General features: G+C 34.7%; 1 protein-coding gene across 3 annotated transcripts in view; it reads right to left on the bottom strand.

Moving 5' to 3' along the window:
- Positions 1-7,701: 7,701 nt before the first annotated feature.
- SCN9A (sodium voltage-gated channel alpha subunit 9) overlaps positions 7,702-19,321 on the bottom strand; it is a 94,833-nt gene continuing 83,213 nt past the window's right edge. For all 3 annotated transcript variants that reach the window (XM_028123003.2, XM_028123006.2, XM_028123012.2), the window contains exons 24-26: positions 13,793-13,897; positions 11,763-12,033; positions 7,702-8,894 (exon numbers count right to left, since the gene is read on the bottom strand). In XM_028123003.2, the coding sequence (XP_027978804.2) occupies positions 7,702-8,894; positions 11,763-12,033; positions 13,793-13,897 (1,569 nt within the window). The remainder of the gene's footprint in view (positions 8,895-11,762; positions 12,034-13,792; positions 13,898-19,321) is intronic.

Genomic DNA, 19,321 nt, shown 5'->3' with positions numbered 1-19,321 from the left:
GTTCACTTCTTGACTGCAGTCATTCTTCAGATTTCTGATCTAGGCTGTGGCCGGTGTCACAAAGCTAGAGGAGATTGCATCTCTTGTTCTCCCTGGCTCCCTCCCAGATCCCTTTCTGCCCATAACTCGGCTCTAAGTGGTATTCTGGCTGAGGTTCGTAGGAGGCAGACCCATTTATCTCTAAAATAAATGGACAGTATGTGACTCTTCAGAGATAAACATAACTTTTCTTCTAGTTGCAAGTGCCAAGGCCAAATCAGGTAACTCTAAACCAGTCATCAATCTTTGGTCTGAATTTAGGGTCTAAATGAGATGGTTAGGGTAAGGTGAATATATAAGAGGAAATAAATAAGGCAGGAAAATGAAGCATGAACAAATGCTTTTCCCACTTCTGTTTCTTCCCAGTCCTCTCTTATCAGAGCTGATTCAATTGAGGGCATCAACTAGAACCAATATATCAAAATGCACTAAGTTGTTCAGGAGATTACAAGAGACTTCTATCTTTACCATTTTCTTAAAGGGAGATGGAATGAGAGTTTGATCTTTAGAAGTTTGGTAGTTGACAGCTTCACTGATTTTTTTTTTAAAGATTTTATTTATTTATTTGACAGAGAGCACAAGCAGTGGGAGCAGCAGGCGGAGGGAGAGGGAGAAGCAGGCTCCCCGCTGAGCAGGGAGCCCGATGCAGGGCTCAATCCCAGGACCCCAGGATCATGACCTGAGCTGAAGACAGACGCTTAACGGCTGAGCCACCCAGGCGCCCCTTCACTGATTTTGTTTTAAGAAAAAAATATTTTCATGTTCACATATTCTGTTACTCTTCCCTTCGAGAAGTGGTTTCATGCCCCTCCTTTGAGCATGTGCTCAACTTGCATCTCATGAATAGAATGTGGTGAAAATGATGGATTGTGACTTCTGAGGGTAGGTCACAAAAGGCAGTGAAGTGTCTTCCTTGCTCTCTGGGGAAAGCCAGAACACTCAAGCAAACCCTGTGGAAAGATACAGGTGGAGGAGGAAGTGAGGCCTCCTTAAACAGCTGGTGAGGATCTGAGGCCTGCTAATGGCCATGTGAGTGAGCCATCTTGATAACAGATCTTTCAGCCTTCCTCAAGCCTCCAGATGACTGCAGCCCCAGGTGACAACTTCACTCTCCAGATAAACTACTCCCAAAGTCCTGGACCACAGAAATTGTGAGATAATAAATGTTGTTTTAAGTTACTAAAATATATATATACATATATATATATATATATATATATATATATATATATTTTTCCCCCTGTGGAGTTTTGATACCTATTTTTCATCTATAACATTTTATTACAAAATTATTTCTTAATTTTCAATGTTGAGAAGAACACCAGGGACAATGATAATATCCTAGCTTCAAACAGAAGCACATATTTTTATTTCAACTATAAATTTTAGTCTTTGACTTATTAAATCTTTGGCATGAATGCCAAAGCAAAATGACTACTTTGAATATTTTTTTAGAAAATCATTCATTTTTGGGAGTGAAAAGTGAAATAACTATTAGAAATCAAAGCTAGCTCCTGAGTGATTTTCTCTGGCAAAACAGCTTATAAATCACTGGAATGACCAAAGCTACAAAAATTTACAATAAAAGAAAATATATAACTTCAAGTCACTGTTTTTAAGTTTTTTTTTTTTTAAGATTTTATTTGAGAGAGAGAGATAGTGAGAGAGAGAGAGAGAGCACAAATGGGAAGGAGCAGAGAAGCAGGCTCCCCACTGAGCAGGGAGCCCAACATGGGGCTCAATCCCAGGACCCTGAGATCATGACCTGAGCTGAAGGCAGATGCTTAACCGACTGAGCCACCCAGGCACCACTATTTTTAAGTTTTGACCAAAAATTATGAAGCTTTGAGAGTAAAGCATCCTGATATTAAGTAACATAGATTATAGAACATACAATAAACATAATCGAATACATATAACATTCATGACAATAATGCATGATAAAATCAATCTAACATTATTCTCTGATATTTATAGTCATTTATGGCTCATCATTTTTGTCTCCTCCTCAAATAAAAGCTTCATGAGGGAAGGAATTTGTCTGTGTCTGCAGATTGAAGGGGGGATAATGGATTGAGGGTGCTCAGTAGATATTGAATAATGAATAACAAACTCATATATGGTGTTTCATTCTCTGTGAACACTAAATTTTGCTAAGTTTGGCTTTCTAGAGGTTAATCAAGAATCAGAAAAGTTTTAAAGTCATGGATTGGGTGTCTTAGGCTGAGATGGAAGTGAAGGTGTCCACAGCTCTAAAACTCTGCAGAAAGACCCAAAGTAGGAAGGATCTGTGAGACCTGTTGGGAAGTTTGGGAAACTCTGCATACCTGTACTCTCAATTTATCAGTGGTCTTTCTCAGACTGCGTCTTTGAACTGCTTCTTTTCCCTGCAATACATTAAAAAAAAGGGTTTCTTTGGTAGTGCTCATTTCAACTTTGCTAGGGGTCTAATGTCATTAAAATCAACTCTTATTTAAAATTCCCAATGATTATCAAACCTCAGTGTGTTCTGACTGCCCTGAAATATTCCCACTGGAGCCACCTGCTTGTTTGTATAGTATGTAGCCTTTTCAGATGGACTTCTTTCACTTAGTAATATGATTTGTCTTTGCTTTTCATTATTCTGATCGGCTCATAAAGACATTCTAAGCTGTTGCTAGTAGAAGTTAACTAAATGGAAGATGTTTTATCTTCTATGAAATAAAACCAAAAATAGGACATACCAGCAAATATTACATCTGGAGCAAGAATAATTTTTGCTCAGTTTAGCTAGATTTTAAAATTGTTAACAAGACCTAAATCTTTTCTATATACTTCTGTCCATTGTTTTATCTATTCCTTTGTTGCATTTCAATTGTTTTTGAAAAATGTTTTAAATGAAATTCAAGCTAAAACACGATAAAACATTAAACATCCCTCCTAAATTTCTTAAATTTGGCTTTTTTCTTAGATCAATTGTTAATGTACCTATCTAATTACACTCCTCGGAATAATAGGGAGTAAAGTATAGCATGTTTGCTCTACTGCTTGTTTAGAGCTATCAATTATTCATGTTACTCTTCCTGTGTGCATCAAATGCTATTGCAGCAAAGGTCTGGCCAGTATGCAATCCTCCCCTCCCTTGAGAGAGATTACCATGCACTCCGCAGCATATTTTGCTTGGGTTATGGTATAGTGTTATCTATAGCAAGGAAGAAGTTAATTCTTTTGTTGTAGGAACTTCATGTGATTGCCAATCAGTTATGTTAAGATGCATAATGATGCTGTGCAGGGACTATAATTTTATTTTGCAATGATTATCACAACTGCCAGTACAGAGGTCCCTAAGAAGATTTTCTATCTTTCTACATGCCATTATAATAGCACACAAGCTTGAAATAATGGCTGAACACAGCAGCAATTATTCTTAGTGTATCTGATTTAAAAATCAAAAGCAGGACTGGATGCTCATAGCTAAAGCAAAATAGAGGTTTGGATTGACTATTTAGCTAAATATGGGAACGACCTCCTCCAAATTTTTCTTGCAATAAGCTAAACCTTTGTAAATATGCATGTTTCTTCATTTAGCATGTTGTTTGAATTCACAAATCTCAAAAATAGCTCAATTTTGAAATATTTTTGTGTATATATCATATCGCTAAACGTTTTTTACATGCCAGTAAGATGTGTAAGACTCTTTTGGGTACCATATTTACACAAAGTCATGTGAAATAGAGGAAACAGTGTCATCATTTAGTATTTATGAAGAATGCATTGTGCTCCTATGAGCACAGGGGTAGCCTGGGCTCTTATGCTTAGTGGCAAATTTGTTGCCACACTAACTACTACTACTAATGTAAATTATTGATTTTGTATTGTCAGACATTGCTCTGATTGCTACATGTGTATTTTCTCATTCTATTTTATGACCATAAATAGTGAAGTAGTACAATTATCCTCATTTTATAGATGAGAACGCTGAGTCACACATAGGTTAAATAACGTATTCAGGAAACTCAGAGAGTCATAGCTTAACTGGGATCCAAACAGTTTTGGGTCTGGAACCCAAGCCCTTGGCCATGATGTGTGTTAAACTCTCAATGACACAATTACGCTATTATATGAAAAAGATACATGCTGTCACTGTGTGGCTAAATGTTTGCATATCTTCACTTCTTGTTTCAGTTTTTTCCTTCTGCACAAACTCTGTTGTGAATGTCAATGAATTGTTTTAGAACTCTATATTCTTTGTTCCCATATTTCTTATCCTGGAAGACTTCTTATGGAGGACATTTGAAACTATCTTTCCATTTAAAGAAAAAAGCTACTAGTCGCTTCAGTGTAGGCCTGCACTGAATTTACCTCCTTAAAGATTATTCTCACAGAAACAGAAAATCCATGCAAACATGACTTTATTTTGTTAATGATTTTTATTTTTACATTCTATAGGGAAGGCTCAAGTATAACTACAATAATAATTTATGACAAACTCAAACATTTTGAGCATTCACAGATGTATGAAAATTGTACAGAATTCTATGTAAACAGCATTATTATATGCATGGCTATTCATTTATTTTTATGAAGCAATTCTTGATTATTTTTCTCAAGAATATTACATCATAACCACAGATACTTAAAAAAATGTGTAGTCTCTATACATAGGTCCTAAACCCAGGCCGATTACTTGGCCATTCTAATTTAGCTGGCCCTCCTTTCATTACTTCCAGTAACATTTCTCCAAAATTGCTATTTAAAACTGCTTTATTTACATGTGCACTTTATCTTAAATCTTTTTAATAAAGCTATCAAAAATCTGTAAAATCATGCTGAACATTTTGGGTTGAGGTTTTCAACAAGCAGCATTTAGAAAGAGCCCACAAGTCACTTATATCTTTTGCAAACTATGTAACAGTCAAAAAAGCAAAATGAGATTCTCCTACTTTTCTCCAAATTGCATGTAGGCATTTGTGTTCAAATCTTTGCTTCCATTTGTGTTCACTTCCATTTTATTTTAACTTAAATTTTACAGTGTAACTGCCATTCTACATCATTAGGTGAAATGAATCCAGTGATTATGTAACTTAAAGATTAGCATGACAGTGCCTTCTGGAGGCATTTCATTATCAGTTCTGAGCAGTAACCTACATGAAAAGCAAAGGCTAATTTTACTTCAAGCTTACACAGTACAAAATAAGCTCTCAATTCCATATATTGTTTTTAATTGATTAAAAGTCACAACTAGACATTCCTGGGAAAACATATATACAAAACCTAAGTATGTTATATTAAAAAAAAGTATCGTTCAGCATGAAATTGGTTCAGCATGAAATAAGAGAAAGAGCAAATTCATAATTTTTTTTTGAAGTGCTAAGAAGAAACTGTTGAGGAACCAGTTGCCAGTTTTTTTATTTTACATAAAAATAAGGCAATGTAAAAACATTAATAGTAAATCACACATAAACCTGTCCACCATACGTCTTTTCATAATATATAAATATGCAAAATGCAGTTATATTTATATGGGTTTAAAATAATAAGGATAGACTGAATTTAAATCTAAGGTGATATTAATTTCTTAATTTAATGTATTAAAAAATATTACAAATGTAATATATTTTGTACGGTTCCCTAATTGTCAAAACCTATTTTCAACAGGCTTAGCAGGTATGCAATGCAATGCTCTACATAGTCCAGGAAAACACTGCATGGTAGCTTTCATATTAAAAACAAGGGGGCTCAAATAACCTAAGATGAATAATTGAATGTAGGTGCAAAGAATCTTTGGCCCTAGATTTAATTTCATATGTACCTTAGGACAAATGTCTAGAAGTGATAATCTCCCTCACGGACGTTGTAAAATGTGTCATAATTTAAAAACTTTCAAGATACAAAGTTCTGTGAAAATTTCTTAGTCTGTCCCTCTTTCTGTCTGTCATTCTCTACCCATACTCTTCATTTCTGTAGGTTTTTTAAAAATCTCCTTTATTTTTAACTAGCCTGAACAACAAAAAATATGTTGTATTTATTATAGAAATATAATTTATGTTCTTTTTTAATTTAGAAAAGCAAATGAATGATATATATACTTGCTTTGAAAACTCCTACAAAATCTTCTAAATAAAATTACTTTCTACTTATGTAACTCAATTTTTGCCTATGCATAAGTAACTTGATAGAAGAAAGAGCTCATATTCCTGAAATAAACTCATGGAAAAAAATGCATCATGGCCATTTCTTTTCAAGCCATCATCAACAAGGATTTTTTAAAACTAGATTTATAATCCTTGGTAGGCGGACAGCAGCTAAAACAAAACGACTATGTACTTGGTAAACTATAAGCTCAGGGTACTTTATTGATTGATATCAAATATACCTCATAGTCATAGAATTTTAAGTCAAAGTACCATTTTCCTCATTTTTGTAGATGAAAGAGAAAGGTCCAAAAGGATTAATAGCACAAATTAGGGAAGTAAGTTAGTGGCAAGAAAGCAGAGTGGCAAGAATTCCCGTTGAATGATCTTTCACTCATGCTAAACACAAGTCTGTGTTGAAAGACCGTCATGTAGCGTGACTTGAAAGTTTGCCATACACATTTCAGATGGCATGCAGGTGATGCAGTCCAGACTTTGCCCAAGCCATTATCTGCTCATACATGAACCACAGTATCAAATAGATATCTGCACATCAGGAAGCACTTCACTGAAGAAAAATACTAACTTTGCTTTGTGCTAAAGAATGACTAGACAATACTGCCTGAGAAAGCAGAAATTTGTGACCAAACAGATGAAGAGTAGGGTTATCATTGGTGTTTTGGGGCAGCACAGCCAAGTGTTAGACTGTATAAATAAAAGTGAAGAATGCTTTCTTCCATTCCTTCTTTTCTTAAGCATCTTCAGTTTTTTTCTTCTTTTGAGGAATGTGATATGTACTTAAAATAATTTTTCATGTTGTATGGTTATCATATGAACAAAGGGTATTTTAAAAGGCAGGCTATGAAGCACGATACTCTAAAGGTTAAGTCTTATCCTGGTCTATGAGTCCAGATGAATGAAAAATATTTGTTGAAATGAATAGCCTATATATGTTTTTAATCACATGGCATTGTCTAGGCACATAAAAGTTGGTTCTGATGCAGTACAGAATAAAGGTAAGCACCTCAAAATATAGAACATTCTCTGTACATGGAGAAGAGTCTTGCTCCCTAATAACAGATGTGTTAACTAAACATTTGTTACTAATGGCCATTCCTTCTATCAAGACATTTCAATGCAAAGCCAAGGTAAACTACTTTTATAGATATCCAAATGATAGATGCGTGTGTGTTTGTATTTGCATGGGAAACAGGAATGTTCAGAATCCCGTGAAAAATGACAAGGCAGATGTGAACACTTTCCACATGGTCTTCTGATTTATTAAAAGCAAATAAAATTAAACCAGCCTTATTTGCTATAATCAAGACTCCCTATAGAGTACTCTCACAATTCGTACAGAATCATTTACCAATGCAAATGTAGCCATCTGCTAATGCTGCCCACCTATTTTAGGGAATCAGAGCTAGTCACTGCACTGACTTTGAGAATATTTCGATAAAAAGTTTTGGCATAGACTTCCTTAAAAGAGTCTTATTAACACAAATATATCACCTTCAGGGGCTGTAAACAATATATCAAAAACAAAGCTCTATTTTTTGCTTTCCTTGCTATCTTTCCCTTTGTCTTCCTTTTCTGTTTTGTCTGTTTCATATTTCTCTTTGTCTGGCTTTGTTACACTGTCATATGAAGGTGGAGAGACAGTGGAGGGGGTTGCATCTGTTTTTTCTGGACTCGAGTTCTCATTAATGTTATCAAACACCATATCTTCTTTATTGGGGGCACCATCATCTCCGTCTCCATCTTTTATGTATATGCTCGATATATTTTTGACATTTTGTCGTAAGCGGTAACGTCTGTAAGCACGTTGAATGACAGTAGCAGACACATCCTCTTGTTTTCGTTTTAGTGTAGTTGTTATGGGTTCATAGGACACTTTAGAAGGATTTGCTGACATGAACCTTTCCTCCATCTGTGAACGTAGAGAGTCCATCTCTCCACTTTCACCCAAAACACGCTTTGTAAAAGCAAATAAGATGTCAAGACAATGGATCCGGTCCCCACTGACCATGGGCAGGTCCATGGCGATGAGCTGGACTTTGTTTGGTTTGGCTATGAGAAGAGGAGGATCCAGGGCAGCTGCAAAATCAGAGAGCTTGGCAAACTCTATAAACTGGGTGGCATCAGGATCAAACTTTTCCCAAACCTCGTAGAACATCTCAAAGTCATCCTCACTCAGGGGCTCGGTACTTTCTTCAGTAGCAACACTGAAGTTCTCCAGGATGACAGCGATGTACATGTTCACCACAACCAGAAATGATATGATGATGTAACTGACAAAATAGAATATCCCAACAGATGGGTTCCCGCAGTCTCCTTCAACTGAACTTCCAGGATGAACTTTTTTTGGATCACAGTCAGGCGGTGCACTGTTGAGAATAGGTGCTAGCAATCCGTCCCAGCCAGCAGAGGTGGTAATTTGGAACAGGCAGATCATGCTGTTGCCGAAGGTCTCAAAGTTGAACATGTCATTAATTCCAGCTTCCTTTTTAACATAGGCAAAGTTGGACATTCCAAAGATGGCGTAGATGAACATGACCAGGAAGAGCAGGAGGCCGATGTTAAACAAGGCAGGAAGGGACATCATCAGAGCAAAGAGCAGCGTGCGGATTCCCTTGGCCCCTTTGATCAGACGCAAGATTCGACCAATCCTGGCGAGCCGGATCACTCGGAACAGGGTAGGGGACACAAAGTATTTTTCTATCAGCTCAGCCAGAAACATACCTGGGGTGGGGGAGGGGTTGGAAATAGTTAAATATCCATGCTACAGAAAATCATGACTTTTAAGTAATTTTATCTGCCATCTTCTCTCTTACCATTTCAGGACTGTCATTTTATATTGAAAGCAATTTCCCAACAATCAAAAGATTGAGCAATCCCAAAGGAAAATGATTGATACTGCCATTGTGACATTTTCTCTCCCTTTATTAAGTTTGTGGACATTTTTTTTTCATCCATAATAATTTTTGATTATATGGGCGATAGCTACTCATGTAGAAAATTCAAGCAATACAGTAAAGTGCTTAAAAGGAAATCTAAATCACCTGAAATACCATCAATTATAATAACTGTTACTATTTTGTTGAGTATCACTTTAGACATTTTTCTGTGCAATCATACACACACATTGTCACATGAATGTAATTATGTTACATAGGCATTTTTTATAATCTGAGTCACTTTATCATGTCATGGAAATACTTCCATTCAAATGGCAACAAAGTAATTTCTCATAGTTTCATAATGTTCTGTCCAAATAACCACATATTGAAGAATTTTATGTTGTTTTCAATATTTTTGGCTGAGGTAAATATTCAAGTAGGTATATTTTTTCTAGTTACATGAGAATTATTTGATAATATGTTAATAAATGATCAAACAGTGTATTTAAGATTTTCTTATATATCACCAAACCTATCGCCAGAAAGTCTGTATACCTCTTCATAGTTATGTATGGAAGTGCTCATCCTCCACATGCTCAACCAGTATTGTGGTTCTTTAAATTTTTACCAGAAAATCTTTATGATGTTTCAAAAATACCTCATTATAAATTTTTTGTTGGAAAAAAATCCATGTTTTTTTCTTGTTTAGTGGACGTTTTGTGTGCTTGTTGTCTATTTTCAACTTTCTCTTTTTGGCCGTGTCAAGTCCTTTGCCCATTTTTCTAATGAGATATTTACTATTTTCTTATTGATTTAGGAAGACTATTTTTCTACTGAAAGTGCTAATCCTTTGTTGGTCTTACATGCTACATACAATTTTTCCCTGTGTTTTGTCTTTCAATCTTTTTGACTGGGGAGAGGTGGTGGTAAGGTTTTCTCCATAGAATATTTTGATTTTTATATAATCTGTTATTTTTTTCTTCATAGACTCAAATTTGTGTCATAAATAGGAAGGACTTTCAGGTTCATTGTTATAAGTCTGTTTTTTCTTGAATCCATTTTTAACACTTTAATTTTTGATTCATGTAATCTTTCTACTGAGCAAATTAGTAATTCTCTACATAGTGAAGTTAAATTTTGAATTATCTATATGAATCCATTGAGAACACTGTTTTACTTCATCAGTGTTATAATAGTCTAAGTATCTAGCAATATAAGTCACTCCTCATTACTTTAATTTTTCTTCCAGATAAATTTTAGAATCATTTAGACTTATATTGCCAATATATTATTTCCACCAGGCAAAAAGACTTATTGATATTCTTATTGGGATAACACTGTATTTACAAATTAATTTATTTCAAAAAGGGTCATGATTACAGTGACAGCCTTCTTATCCAAGTATAAGAAAAGCCTTTCAATTATTTAAGACTTCTTTTATGTCTGTTAGCTTTCCTCATAGAAGTCTTATGCATTTCTTAATAAAGTTGTTACTGGATAGTTTATTTTTATTGCAAATGCAAATGAGATTTTTCTTTAGGTATACTTTCTAAATTTTTTGTCCACATATAAAACACTTATTAATATCGATACATGTGATTTAAAGTTTGTACCTTCTGAACTCTAATTGAATCCATTTTTTTGGTTGATTCTCTTTCATTTTTAAAGAATGTCATAATATGATCTGACAATGAAGATCATTTGCTCCATGTATCCCTCTGTTTTCTTATCTAATTGCATCGGCCAACACTGTTAAAAATAGAGGTGATAGAGGAACACTCTTTTTTTCCTTCCTAACTTGATGGGAATGCTTCTGCTATTTTGCTTGTTATTACTCTGAGATTCCTACCTAAATTTTAATTTGTTTTCTGATATCTTAATACTTAATACTCTTTTTTCAAAAACTGATTTTGAATGCCTCTTTTAAGGGACATGGTATTCTATATTGAGGTGTTAGGTTATGTGACCTTTAACCTTTCTGGGCCTGCCTGTTTCATCATCTGTAAGTTGAATGTGTATTAAAATAATCTCCTTCTGTCTAAAATTTGTAATTCTAAAAATAAATACAATCCTAAAATATGGGGAAGGCATGTGCAGATAGTGAGAAAACAAGAGGACAAGAGCTATGCTAACGAAAGGGGAAGAAGGATAAAGTCATGTACTGTGATTCATGGCCATGACTGCGGTTGGTTGAGAAATGATTCTATTTTCTAGACTTGCCAAGTATGAGGCTGTAAGAAATGAAAATGGCATTTCTTGAGACCTTACCTTCACTTCAAATTCAGAAAGAACGTTTACAAAGAGTCAGGAATATTCTAGCTATTAATGATCATTAATCAAGGGACAGTTCTCATGATGTGCTAAAACTAGAGGTGATTTCAGATTCTCCATTGGTCTTTCTACCTCCCATATAGGTCTTTCTCCTATTTACCTACATATAGACACAGTTGCTACTTCTTTGAAGGGTAATCTTGGAAATCAAATATCAAGGAGTATTATATGCTTCTAACAAATAGAAAAGTTGTGGCTTCGAGACCTGGAGCATGAACCCAGGAATTCTGACACAGAGGTCTTTGTTTTATTTAGTTTTGTCTTTAAGGCTCCTTCATTCTTTCCTTTTACTTATGTACTCAAAAGTAAATTTACATTCAAGAATTCAGAAGCTTCTCTGAGCATAAGTGAAGTTTAGTTTGATTCAAAATGGTCTTACCTACAATGGAGAGAATCACAACCACAAAGTCAAAAATGTTCCATCCTACAGTAAAGTAGTAGTGTCTGAGGGAGATCAGTTTCAGCACACATTCTCCAGTAAAAAGGATAATAAAAACCACATTTATCCAGTATAAAACATCAGTCATGTATTCACTTTGTCCCTCTTTTTCTACCATCATGGTTACCATGTTGAGGCAGATAAGAACCATGATGGTGATATCAAAAACTTGGTTTGTTACGAGGTCAAATATACATCCTTGGAATTTGTTCTGTAACGAAACAAGAATAATATGGAATGTAGAGTAGAGTTTGCAAGTATCCATTCATCATTACATTAATAGAAAATATTTTAAAAAGGTTTGTCTTTAAAAGTTGCATAAATTATCCTTGGTCATAGGTTCTTGATTTTTAGAAGAAATATTATGAATGAGTTAAATCTAACTCAGAGCAAATGAAAACTTTTTGTTGTTGTTGTTGACTTCTGGTATATACCAGACCAGCCAGGTTTCCGTTGGTTGTGTATACTAACATTTGCTTTTAAACTCATCCACCCTAGTATGTTATATATGAATTGCCATAGTCACAGGTAATTTTTTACTATAAAAACCTCAGCTCCACTACCTGGAGTATTTCAAGTTAATAAAATAACATGTCTCTAATTTTCTACTTTGTCATATTATTTTAGCTAATGTGTTACATGGTCTTGCACTGATATGACTGTTATGGTATGAGACATATAATTTCCTATCTCTTTCATGTATAGACATATTTTCATACATACCCATACTTATATATCACCTTTCCTTTTAATCTCACTGCTAGTATTATGCTTTCCGGGAAACACGAAATTTTTCAAAATCCTTTTTATAGTTGCATTAGAAAGTTTTAAGGCATTTTACCAAAATCAAGTGGGGCAAGCAAAAAATTAAATACCAGGGCTGTGATTCAGTAGGTCTGGTTGAGACTTGGCAATGAGTCCATTTAAAAAAGTGCCAGGTGATCCTCATGTAGGCAGCTGCGTACTAACTGGCTTTGTCTTCAGCTATGACTCTTTGGCAAGGTATGTTATGTTGAATATAAATTGAAATGCATATAATGCACTTAAACTTTTGTGTCTGCCCACTCCCCCGCCCACCGCCAGTTGTTAGAGGAATACAAACTATCCTTTGACGGCTAAGACTCACTATTTCCATCTAAGCCCGCTCTGGTCTTTGACCTCACAGTAGAAAAAAAGTTTAGATTCATGATCAGTCCAACTGCTTCTCTTGCTATTTGTCACAATATCAAAAATCTGCAAGTTAGTTTTACCCTAATGATAGATAGCAATCACTACATCATAAAATCGTCATTTGGATAAATACATTTCAGTCAAAAGTAAATTTTATTTGTATCCTCTACAGACCATTGTACTCATAGTAAGCTGTATAGCTAATATAAAAGTAAAACCATATATAATTACTTTTCATTTTTATAGAAAAATAAAAAATAAGAATACTAAGAACTGCAGTAATGTTCAAAATACATGTATTTAGTTTTATAAGGACTTTTGTTCAAATATTAGCATTTATGTTTAAGAACTAGTTGTACATTAAAGATGAATTAAAATAATTTGAAAATTTATATGCTAGAGATATATATATGTACATATACATGTATACCTTGAACAACACAGGTTTGGACTGCATGGGTCCACTAATACATGAACTTTTTTTAGATAAATATAGTACTGTAAATGTATTTCCTCTTTTTTATGATTCTCTTAATAACATTTTCTTTTCTCTAGCTTACCTTATGTAAGAATGTATGTATGTACATACATGTGTATATAACACATGTATATATAAACTATGTGTTCATCAACTGTTCAGTTTATTGGTAAGATTTCTGGTCAACAGTAGGCTCTTAGTAGTTTAAGAATTGGGGAAATCAAAAGTTGATACACAGATTTTCAACTGTGTGGAGGGTTGGTGTCCCTAACCCCTGTGTTGTCTAAGGATGAACTGGTTTTGTTTTGTTTTGTTTTTTTACCCCTGGCCGAGGTATTGGCTTTTGTGGTTTCTTAGATCCCAGCTTTTTCATTGCATTATAATATTTCTTCTGTTCTTCTGTCATAAAGATGTCTTGACCTCCAAGGTAAAGAAATAAAAAATAAACCTAGTTAAAACCAGAATCATTACCTAGATCTTTTCTCAGATCATTAAGACAGGTTAAAAATGTTTTATATAGAAATAAAATGCATTTTATTATGTGGCACATAGCTATAAATAAAATATGTCTTAAATAACTACTTAGATATAGGCCCATGACTCTCCATAAATAATGTAATGTGCATCTATAAAATATATATATTGCATATAATAATTATTGGCTCAATTTTCTTTTGGTGAGGTAACCTGTGTTATTTTAAACTATGTGCTGATATTTGATTTTATCTGCTATTTGTCTCATCAGGCATTTTATTGCTAGATAACTAATATATTAGGAAAGGTTATAAGAAATAAGAACACTGAATATCTTTTTTGACGATTTGTCTAATATTTGGGACTCTAATGAAAAGTAGGGGCCAAAACAATAACAAAAATAGTTTTATATTTATTTGTATTCATTTACAAATGCCATATTCCTTTAGCATAGAAAAAGAATAAACAGTAGTGCCCTCTTATCCATGGTACCCCTTTCCATGGTTTCTGTTACCCATGGTCAGCTGTGGTCTGGAAGCAGGTGATCCTCCTGCTGGCATACTGTCAGAAGGTCAATAGTAGCCCAAGCTACATCACAATGCCTAGGTTATTCACCTCACTTCATCTCATCATGTAGACATTTTATCTCATATCATTATAAGAAGGATGAGTACAGCACAATAAGATATTTTGAGGGAGGCCATATTCACATAACTTGTATTACAGTATATTTTCTATTTTATTATTAGTTATTGTTGTTAATCTCTTACTGTGCCTAATTTATAAATTAAACTTTACCATAGGTATGTATGTAGAAGCAAAAATATGTTTTTTTTTGTTTGTTTTTTAAGGTGGGGTACTATCTATGGTTTAAGGCATCCACTAGGGGTGTTGGAACATCCCCTGCAGATAAGGGGTGGGGGAGACTACTGTACAGTGAACATGTAACACATATATCTGTGTGTGTGTTTCAAGAAACTGGTGAGCTACTTTTTTCATTCCAATAAAGGATTTCAATAAACATTATGAGTGTCAACATTGTACATAATAGCATTCTAAGTATTGAGGAAATTACCAAGGATCCAGGATCCTTGACCTGAAGGACTTCTTAATTGTTGAAACCCTAAGTTTCAACAGTAAAAATAACTAACATCTAAATGAAGTTTTTTGATCTTTTCAACACTGTAAGAGTCCAAATCTCACAAAGAATGCCTATGTGTTCTTTTAGGACATGCTAATTTTCTTAAAATTGTCTGTAATTTTTACATATTTGTGTATTTTCTACACTGATCTATAATATCAACTTTTTAGTCATGGGATAAAGTAGTATGATCCATGTAATTAGGAATTTATTTTGGGGAATTTACAGTTCTCAAATCCTTACTTAACTTGTAGGGTCCTAGAGTTAAAGACGAGATATCTGGTTATGGTTTCCCTTTAGATTTCTTGGATTAGGCAATATTCAGTTTCCTATTATACTGCATTTTTAAAAAAAACTTATCAAATACCTAATGGTAACCAGACTCCCCTTTCTTTCTTAATATGTTTTAATTTACCTTTATTCTAGTTGATATACAGTCTTTGGTGTTTATCTTACATACTGATGCTAGGCATCAGGGAGAGCCTTCGGGCCAATGTTACTCATCGGCAAGGGCTGAGTACCATAACATGTCAGGAACTTCCCAGAAGAAGCTAGGAAAACACTGGGAAGAGAACTATGAATTCGAGGTAAAAATCAAAGTAGCACATTTTAACTTCTCTTAATGATACCCTGGTTGCCAAAATAATAAAAGGTGGGTTGAAACTAGGAGGAGATTACAAGATGCTCCAATAGAGGAGCTTGTGTTGTTTAACTTGGTTTTACTGTAGCTTTAGAGACCTTATACAAAATGCAAATGCATCCCTTTAAAAGCTAGATGAAAGATACTCTATAGATCAGGCTGGTCTTTTTCAATATTACACACTATGTCAAAGCTGTGTTACATAGTACTTAAGAATTTAGTTCTAGTGTCAGATCATCTTTGTTCAAATTCTCTGTTGTCCTTGGGCAAGTTTCTTAGTGTCTTTAAGAAGACAGTTTAAGTCATGTTATCATTACAAGAGTAATTACACCTCGACGGTTTGTTGGGAGGATCAATTGAGATAATGCATTCAAAACACTCAAAAGAATGCCAGATACACAAGCCCTCAATAATTGTTAGTTGCTGTTACTGTCATCGTTATTAACCTTCCTAATAAGGTTATAGTTACTGAAAGGGGTTGCTTTACTTAGAATTTACCCATATGTACCCAGGTTTATACTAGGTCTTTCTGTAAATAGACTACATATTTTTCCTTTTATAACTTGAGACTATTAATAACTTATGTTCTAATTTTCCAAAGTATGTTTTCTGAAGAATTAAACCCTAAATCTCATGAACTTATTAAATGAAAACATTACTTGTAAAAGTGATGGGTATTTGGAAAAACTAGTAAAGTGGGGTTGGTTATTAGAAGAGGTATGGTTAGTTGGTAGAGCCATGAGCTGAGACCAAAGTGCCGAAGTTAAAAAGCCTTAAGAGGCAGGAATACACTATGAAAAGAATATGGGCTTTGAAGTCAAAAAGACCTTTGGGTCCTGACTGCCAGTGGACCTGTTACTTGATTTGAAACAAGCTACTTATCCTGACTAGGCCAGTGTATACACTTTTGTGTAAAGATGCCACTTTCATTAGTCTGGGCTATGGATTAGATGAATTCATAGACACAAAGTATCTAGCAGAAAGGCTCCAAAGCGGAGGTTAATTGAAGTGTTAGTCCTGTCTCTTAGTAGGGTAGAAAGAAACCTGAAGCCATTCAGAAAACGTCAGAAAATAAAAGGTACGCTTAAATTGCAAATGAAATACTGGAAGGAAGGCAGGGGATAGTGGTAGTTGTCAGCGCTTCTAAATTAGTAACTTTTGCCTGAGAGAAATGGTAATGGTGTCAGCCCATCCTCCAGTGGCAATTCTTGCTGCAAGAATAATACTTAAAAGCAAGGAGGTTAAAGCAATTAGGGCTGTGGCTGTCCTGTTCATGGTCACATGGCTTTATCTAGATACTTGTCTAATTTATCCTATTCAAGGAATACTGGGGAATCGTATGCATATGCTTATATATCATATATACACATCTATAATGACTAAAATTGGAAAAATAATTAAATTGAAAATTAGAGTATACTTTGTAAAATTATTTTCAAGATTCTCAATTTTTAAAGATTCTCTGTCTAAAGGCATGAATGTATGATAATGTTAGTGAAGAGTAACTCTCAGATATTAAATGTAAGAATAGAAGATGGAATTTTAAAATATCTTTGAAATAAAAAACCCTGTATTGGAAAATGTAAGCATAAATAACATTCAACATTTACTAAATTTTCTTCCAGTTGTGAATATCAATCATGTACAATAATGATATTTCACTGCACATACATCCGTCTTTTCTGAGATGCTAAGTCAATATCTAAAATCACTCTTTGAAGTCTACCCCTTATCTTTGAAAAATATCTTTTCCTGTGGATGATGCTGCAGCCACAGTACGTCAGTCAACTTTGACAGGAAAATGAGACTTCTTAGATGCTTTATCTCTTACAAGTCACAGACCATACTGTAGACTCTACCTCTTACAATCTCTTCATTGAACATATCGTATATTCTCCATTGCTGCAGATGACTAATTTGAAGACTTAAGTGTGGTTGAGGTGGCAGGTAATGCAGAGTCTGACCTTGTCTTTGGTCTCTCTCCAATCATTCTATACATCATTACAGGATTCATTTTCTCTTTTTATTTTTTAATATTTTTTTATTATTATGTTCAGTTAGCCAGCATATAGAACATCATTTGTTTTTGATGTAATGTTCAATGATTCATTAGTTGTGTATAACACCATTTTTAAAATCAGAACTGAGTTTTCATGGTCTCTGGAAGACAAGACTCCAGTTGGATCTGCAATGAAGCTACTTTCTAGCTGTCGGATGACATGCAAGTAACACAACCTCTCTGAGGGGGAAGTGAGGACACAACGTCTTTTAGATTTGTTGTAAAACCTAAGATTACACATGTGGAGTACTTTACACAGAATTAGACACATCATCAAATCTTAATAAGTGCCAATGTCCTGATTATATGTACTCCCTTGCTCAAAATACTTCAATGACACATCAGCTCCTACTGAAAAAGGAAGATCTGCTCTCAAGCAAGACCTCATTCATTTTTACTATTTCTCTTCTTAAAACTCCACTGTTACCAGAGGGGAGGTGGGTGGGGAGACTGGTTAAATAGGGCATGGGGATTAAGGAGGGTACTTGCGATGAGCCATGGGTATTGGATGGAAGTGTTGAATCACTGTATTATACCCATCATGCTGATATTACACTGTAAACTAACTGGAATTTAAATAAAAACTTAAAAAGAAAAACTCCATCTCAAAACTCCACTCAAACTGGATGAAGGCTATTCCTCCTGGATTATTGTCTCGTTTGTCAGCCCTGTGCATGTGCTCACACATTTCTCCACCCTTCCCTGCGGATTATTCATCTTTTTGCCTCTCAGCTGTGACAGGTCTTACTTGTCCTCCAAAGCCTACCAACTGTCACATAAATCATACAACTTTCCATAGCTGTTTTTTTCTATTTGTATCTATTTTTTCCTCTGACTGCCCACTTATTTTTTTGTTGTCATTGCTTTGTTAACTTTTCTTATTACACTTATCACTATTTCATATTGTAGTATTGGGGGATATAGAATAGTAGAGGACCTAAAAAATATATGGGATTAACTGCTGACTCTATCAAAACTATCACTTACTAGATGCATGATCTTGGGTAAATCACTTAACCTCTCTGTGGCTGCCCACACTTTTAAGACAAAGTCTATAATAATAATATATTTTATGGTGGATGTTTTAGGTTGAATTGTGTCCCCCAAAAATATATTTTAAAGTCCTAACTCCTGGTACCTCAGAGTTACCTTATTTGGAAATACTGTCATTGTAGATGTAATTAAAGTAAGGTGAGGTCATACCAGAGAAGGATGGGCCCTTAATCCAATATGACCTGTGCCCTTATAAGAAAAGGAAAGAGATACATAGAGGGAGCATGCCATGTGACCACGGAGGCAGAGACTGAAGGTATGCTCCGTAAGCCACAAGCTCCGTGAGCTACAAAACGCTGCAAGATGCAAGGAAGGATCCTCCCCTGCCAACACTTTGATTTTGGACTTGTAGCCTCCATAAAGAAAGAATAAATTTCTGTTGTTGGAAGCCACCAGTTTGTGGTAGTTGCTTCTAGGAGCCCTGAGAAATTAATGCAGTTGACGTGAAGGGTAATGAAACAGTAATCTCAGGAGAGTATCTCAT

The sequence above is a fragment of the Eumetopias jubatus genome, unplaced genomic scaffold (assembly GCF_037043125.1).
Source record: "Eumetopias jubatus isolate StellerSeaLion01/CBP00866 unplaced genomic scaffold, mEumJub1_p1.0 scaffold_3, whole genome shotgun sequence".
Lineage (NCBI taxonomy): Eukaryota > Metazoa > Chordata > Mammalia > Carnivora > Otariidae > Eumetopias > Eumetopias jubatus.
Note: the sequence above shows the minus strand (reverse complement) of the source record. Positions and strands in the feature narration are given on the sequence as shown.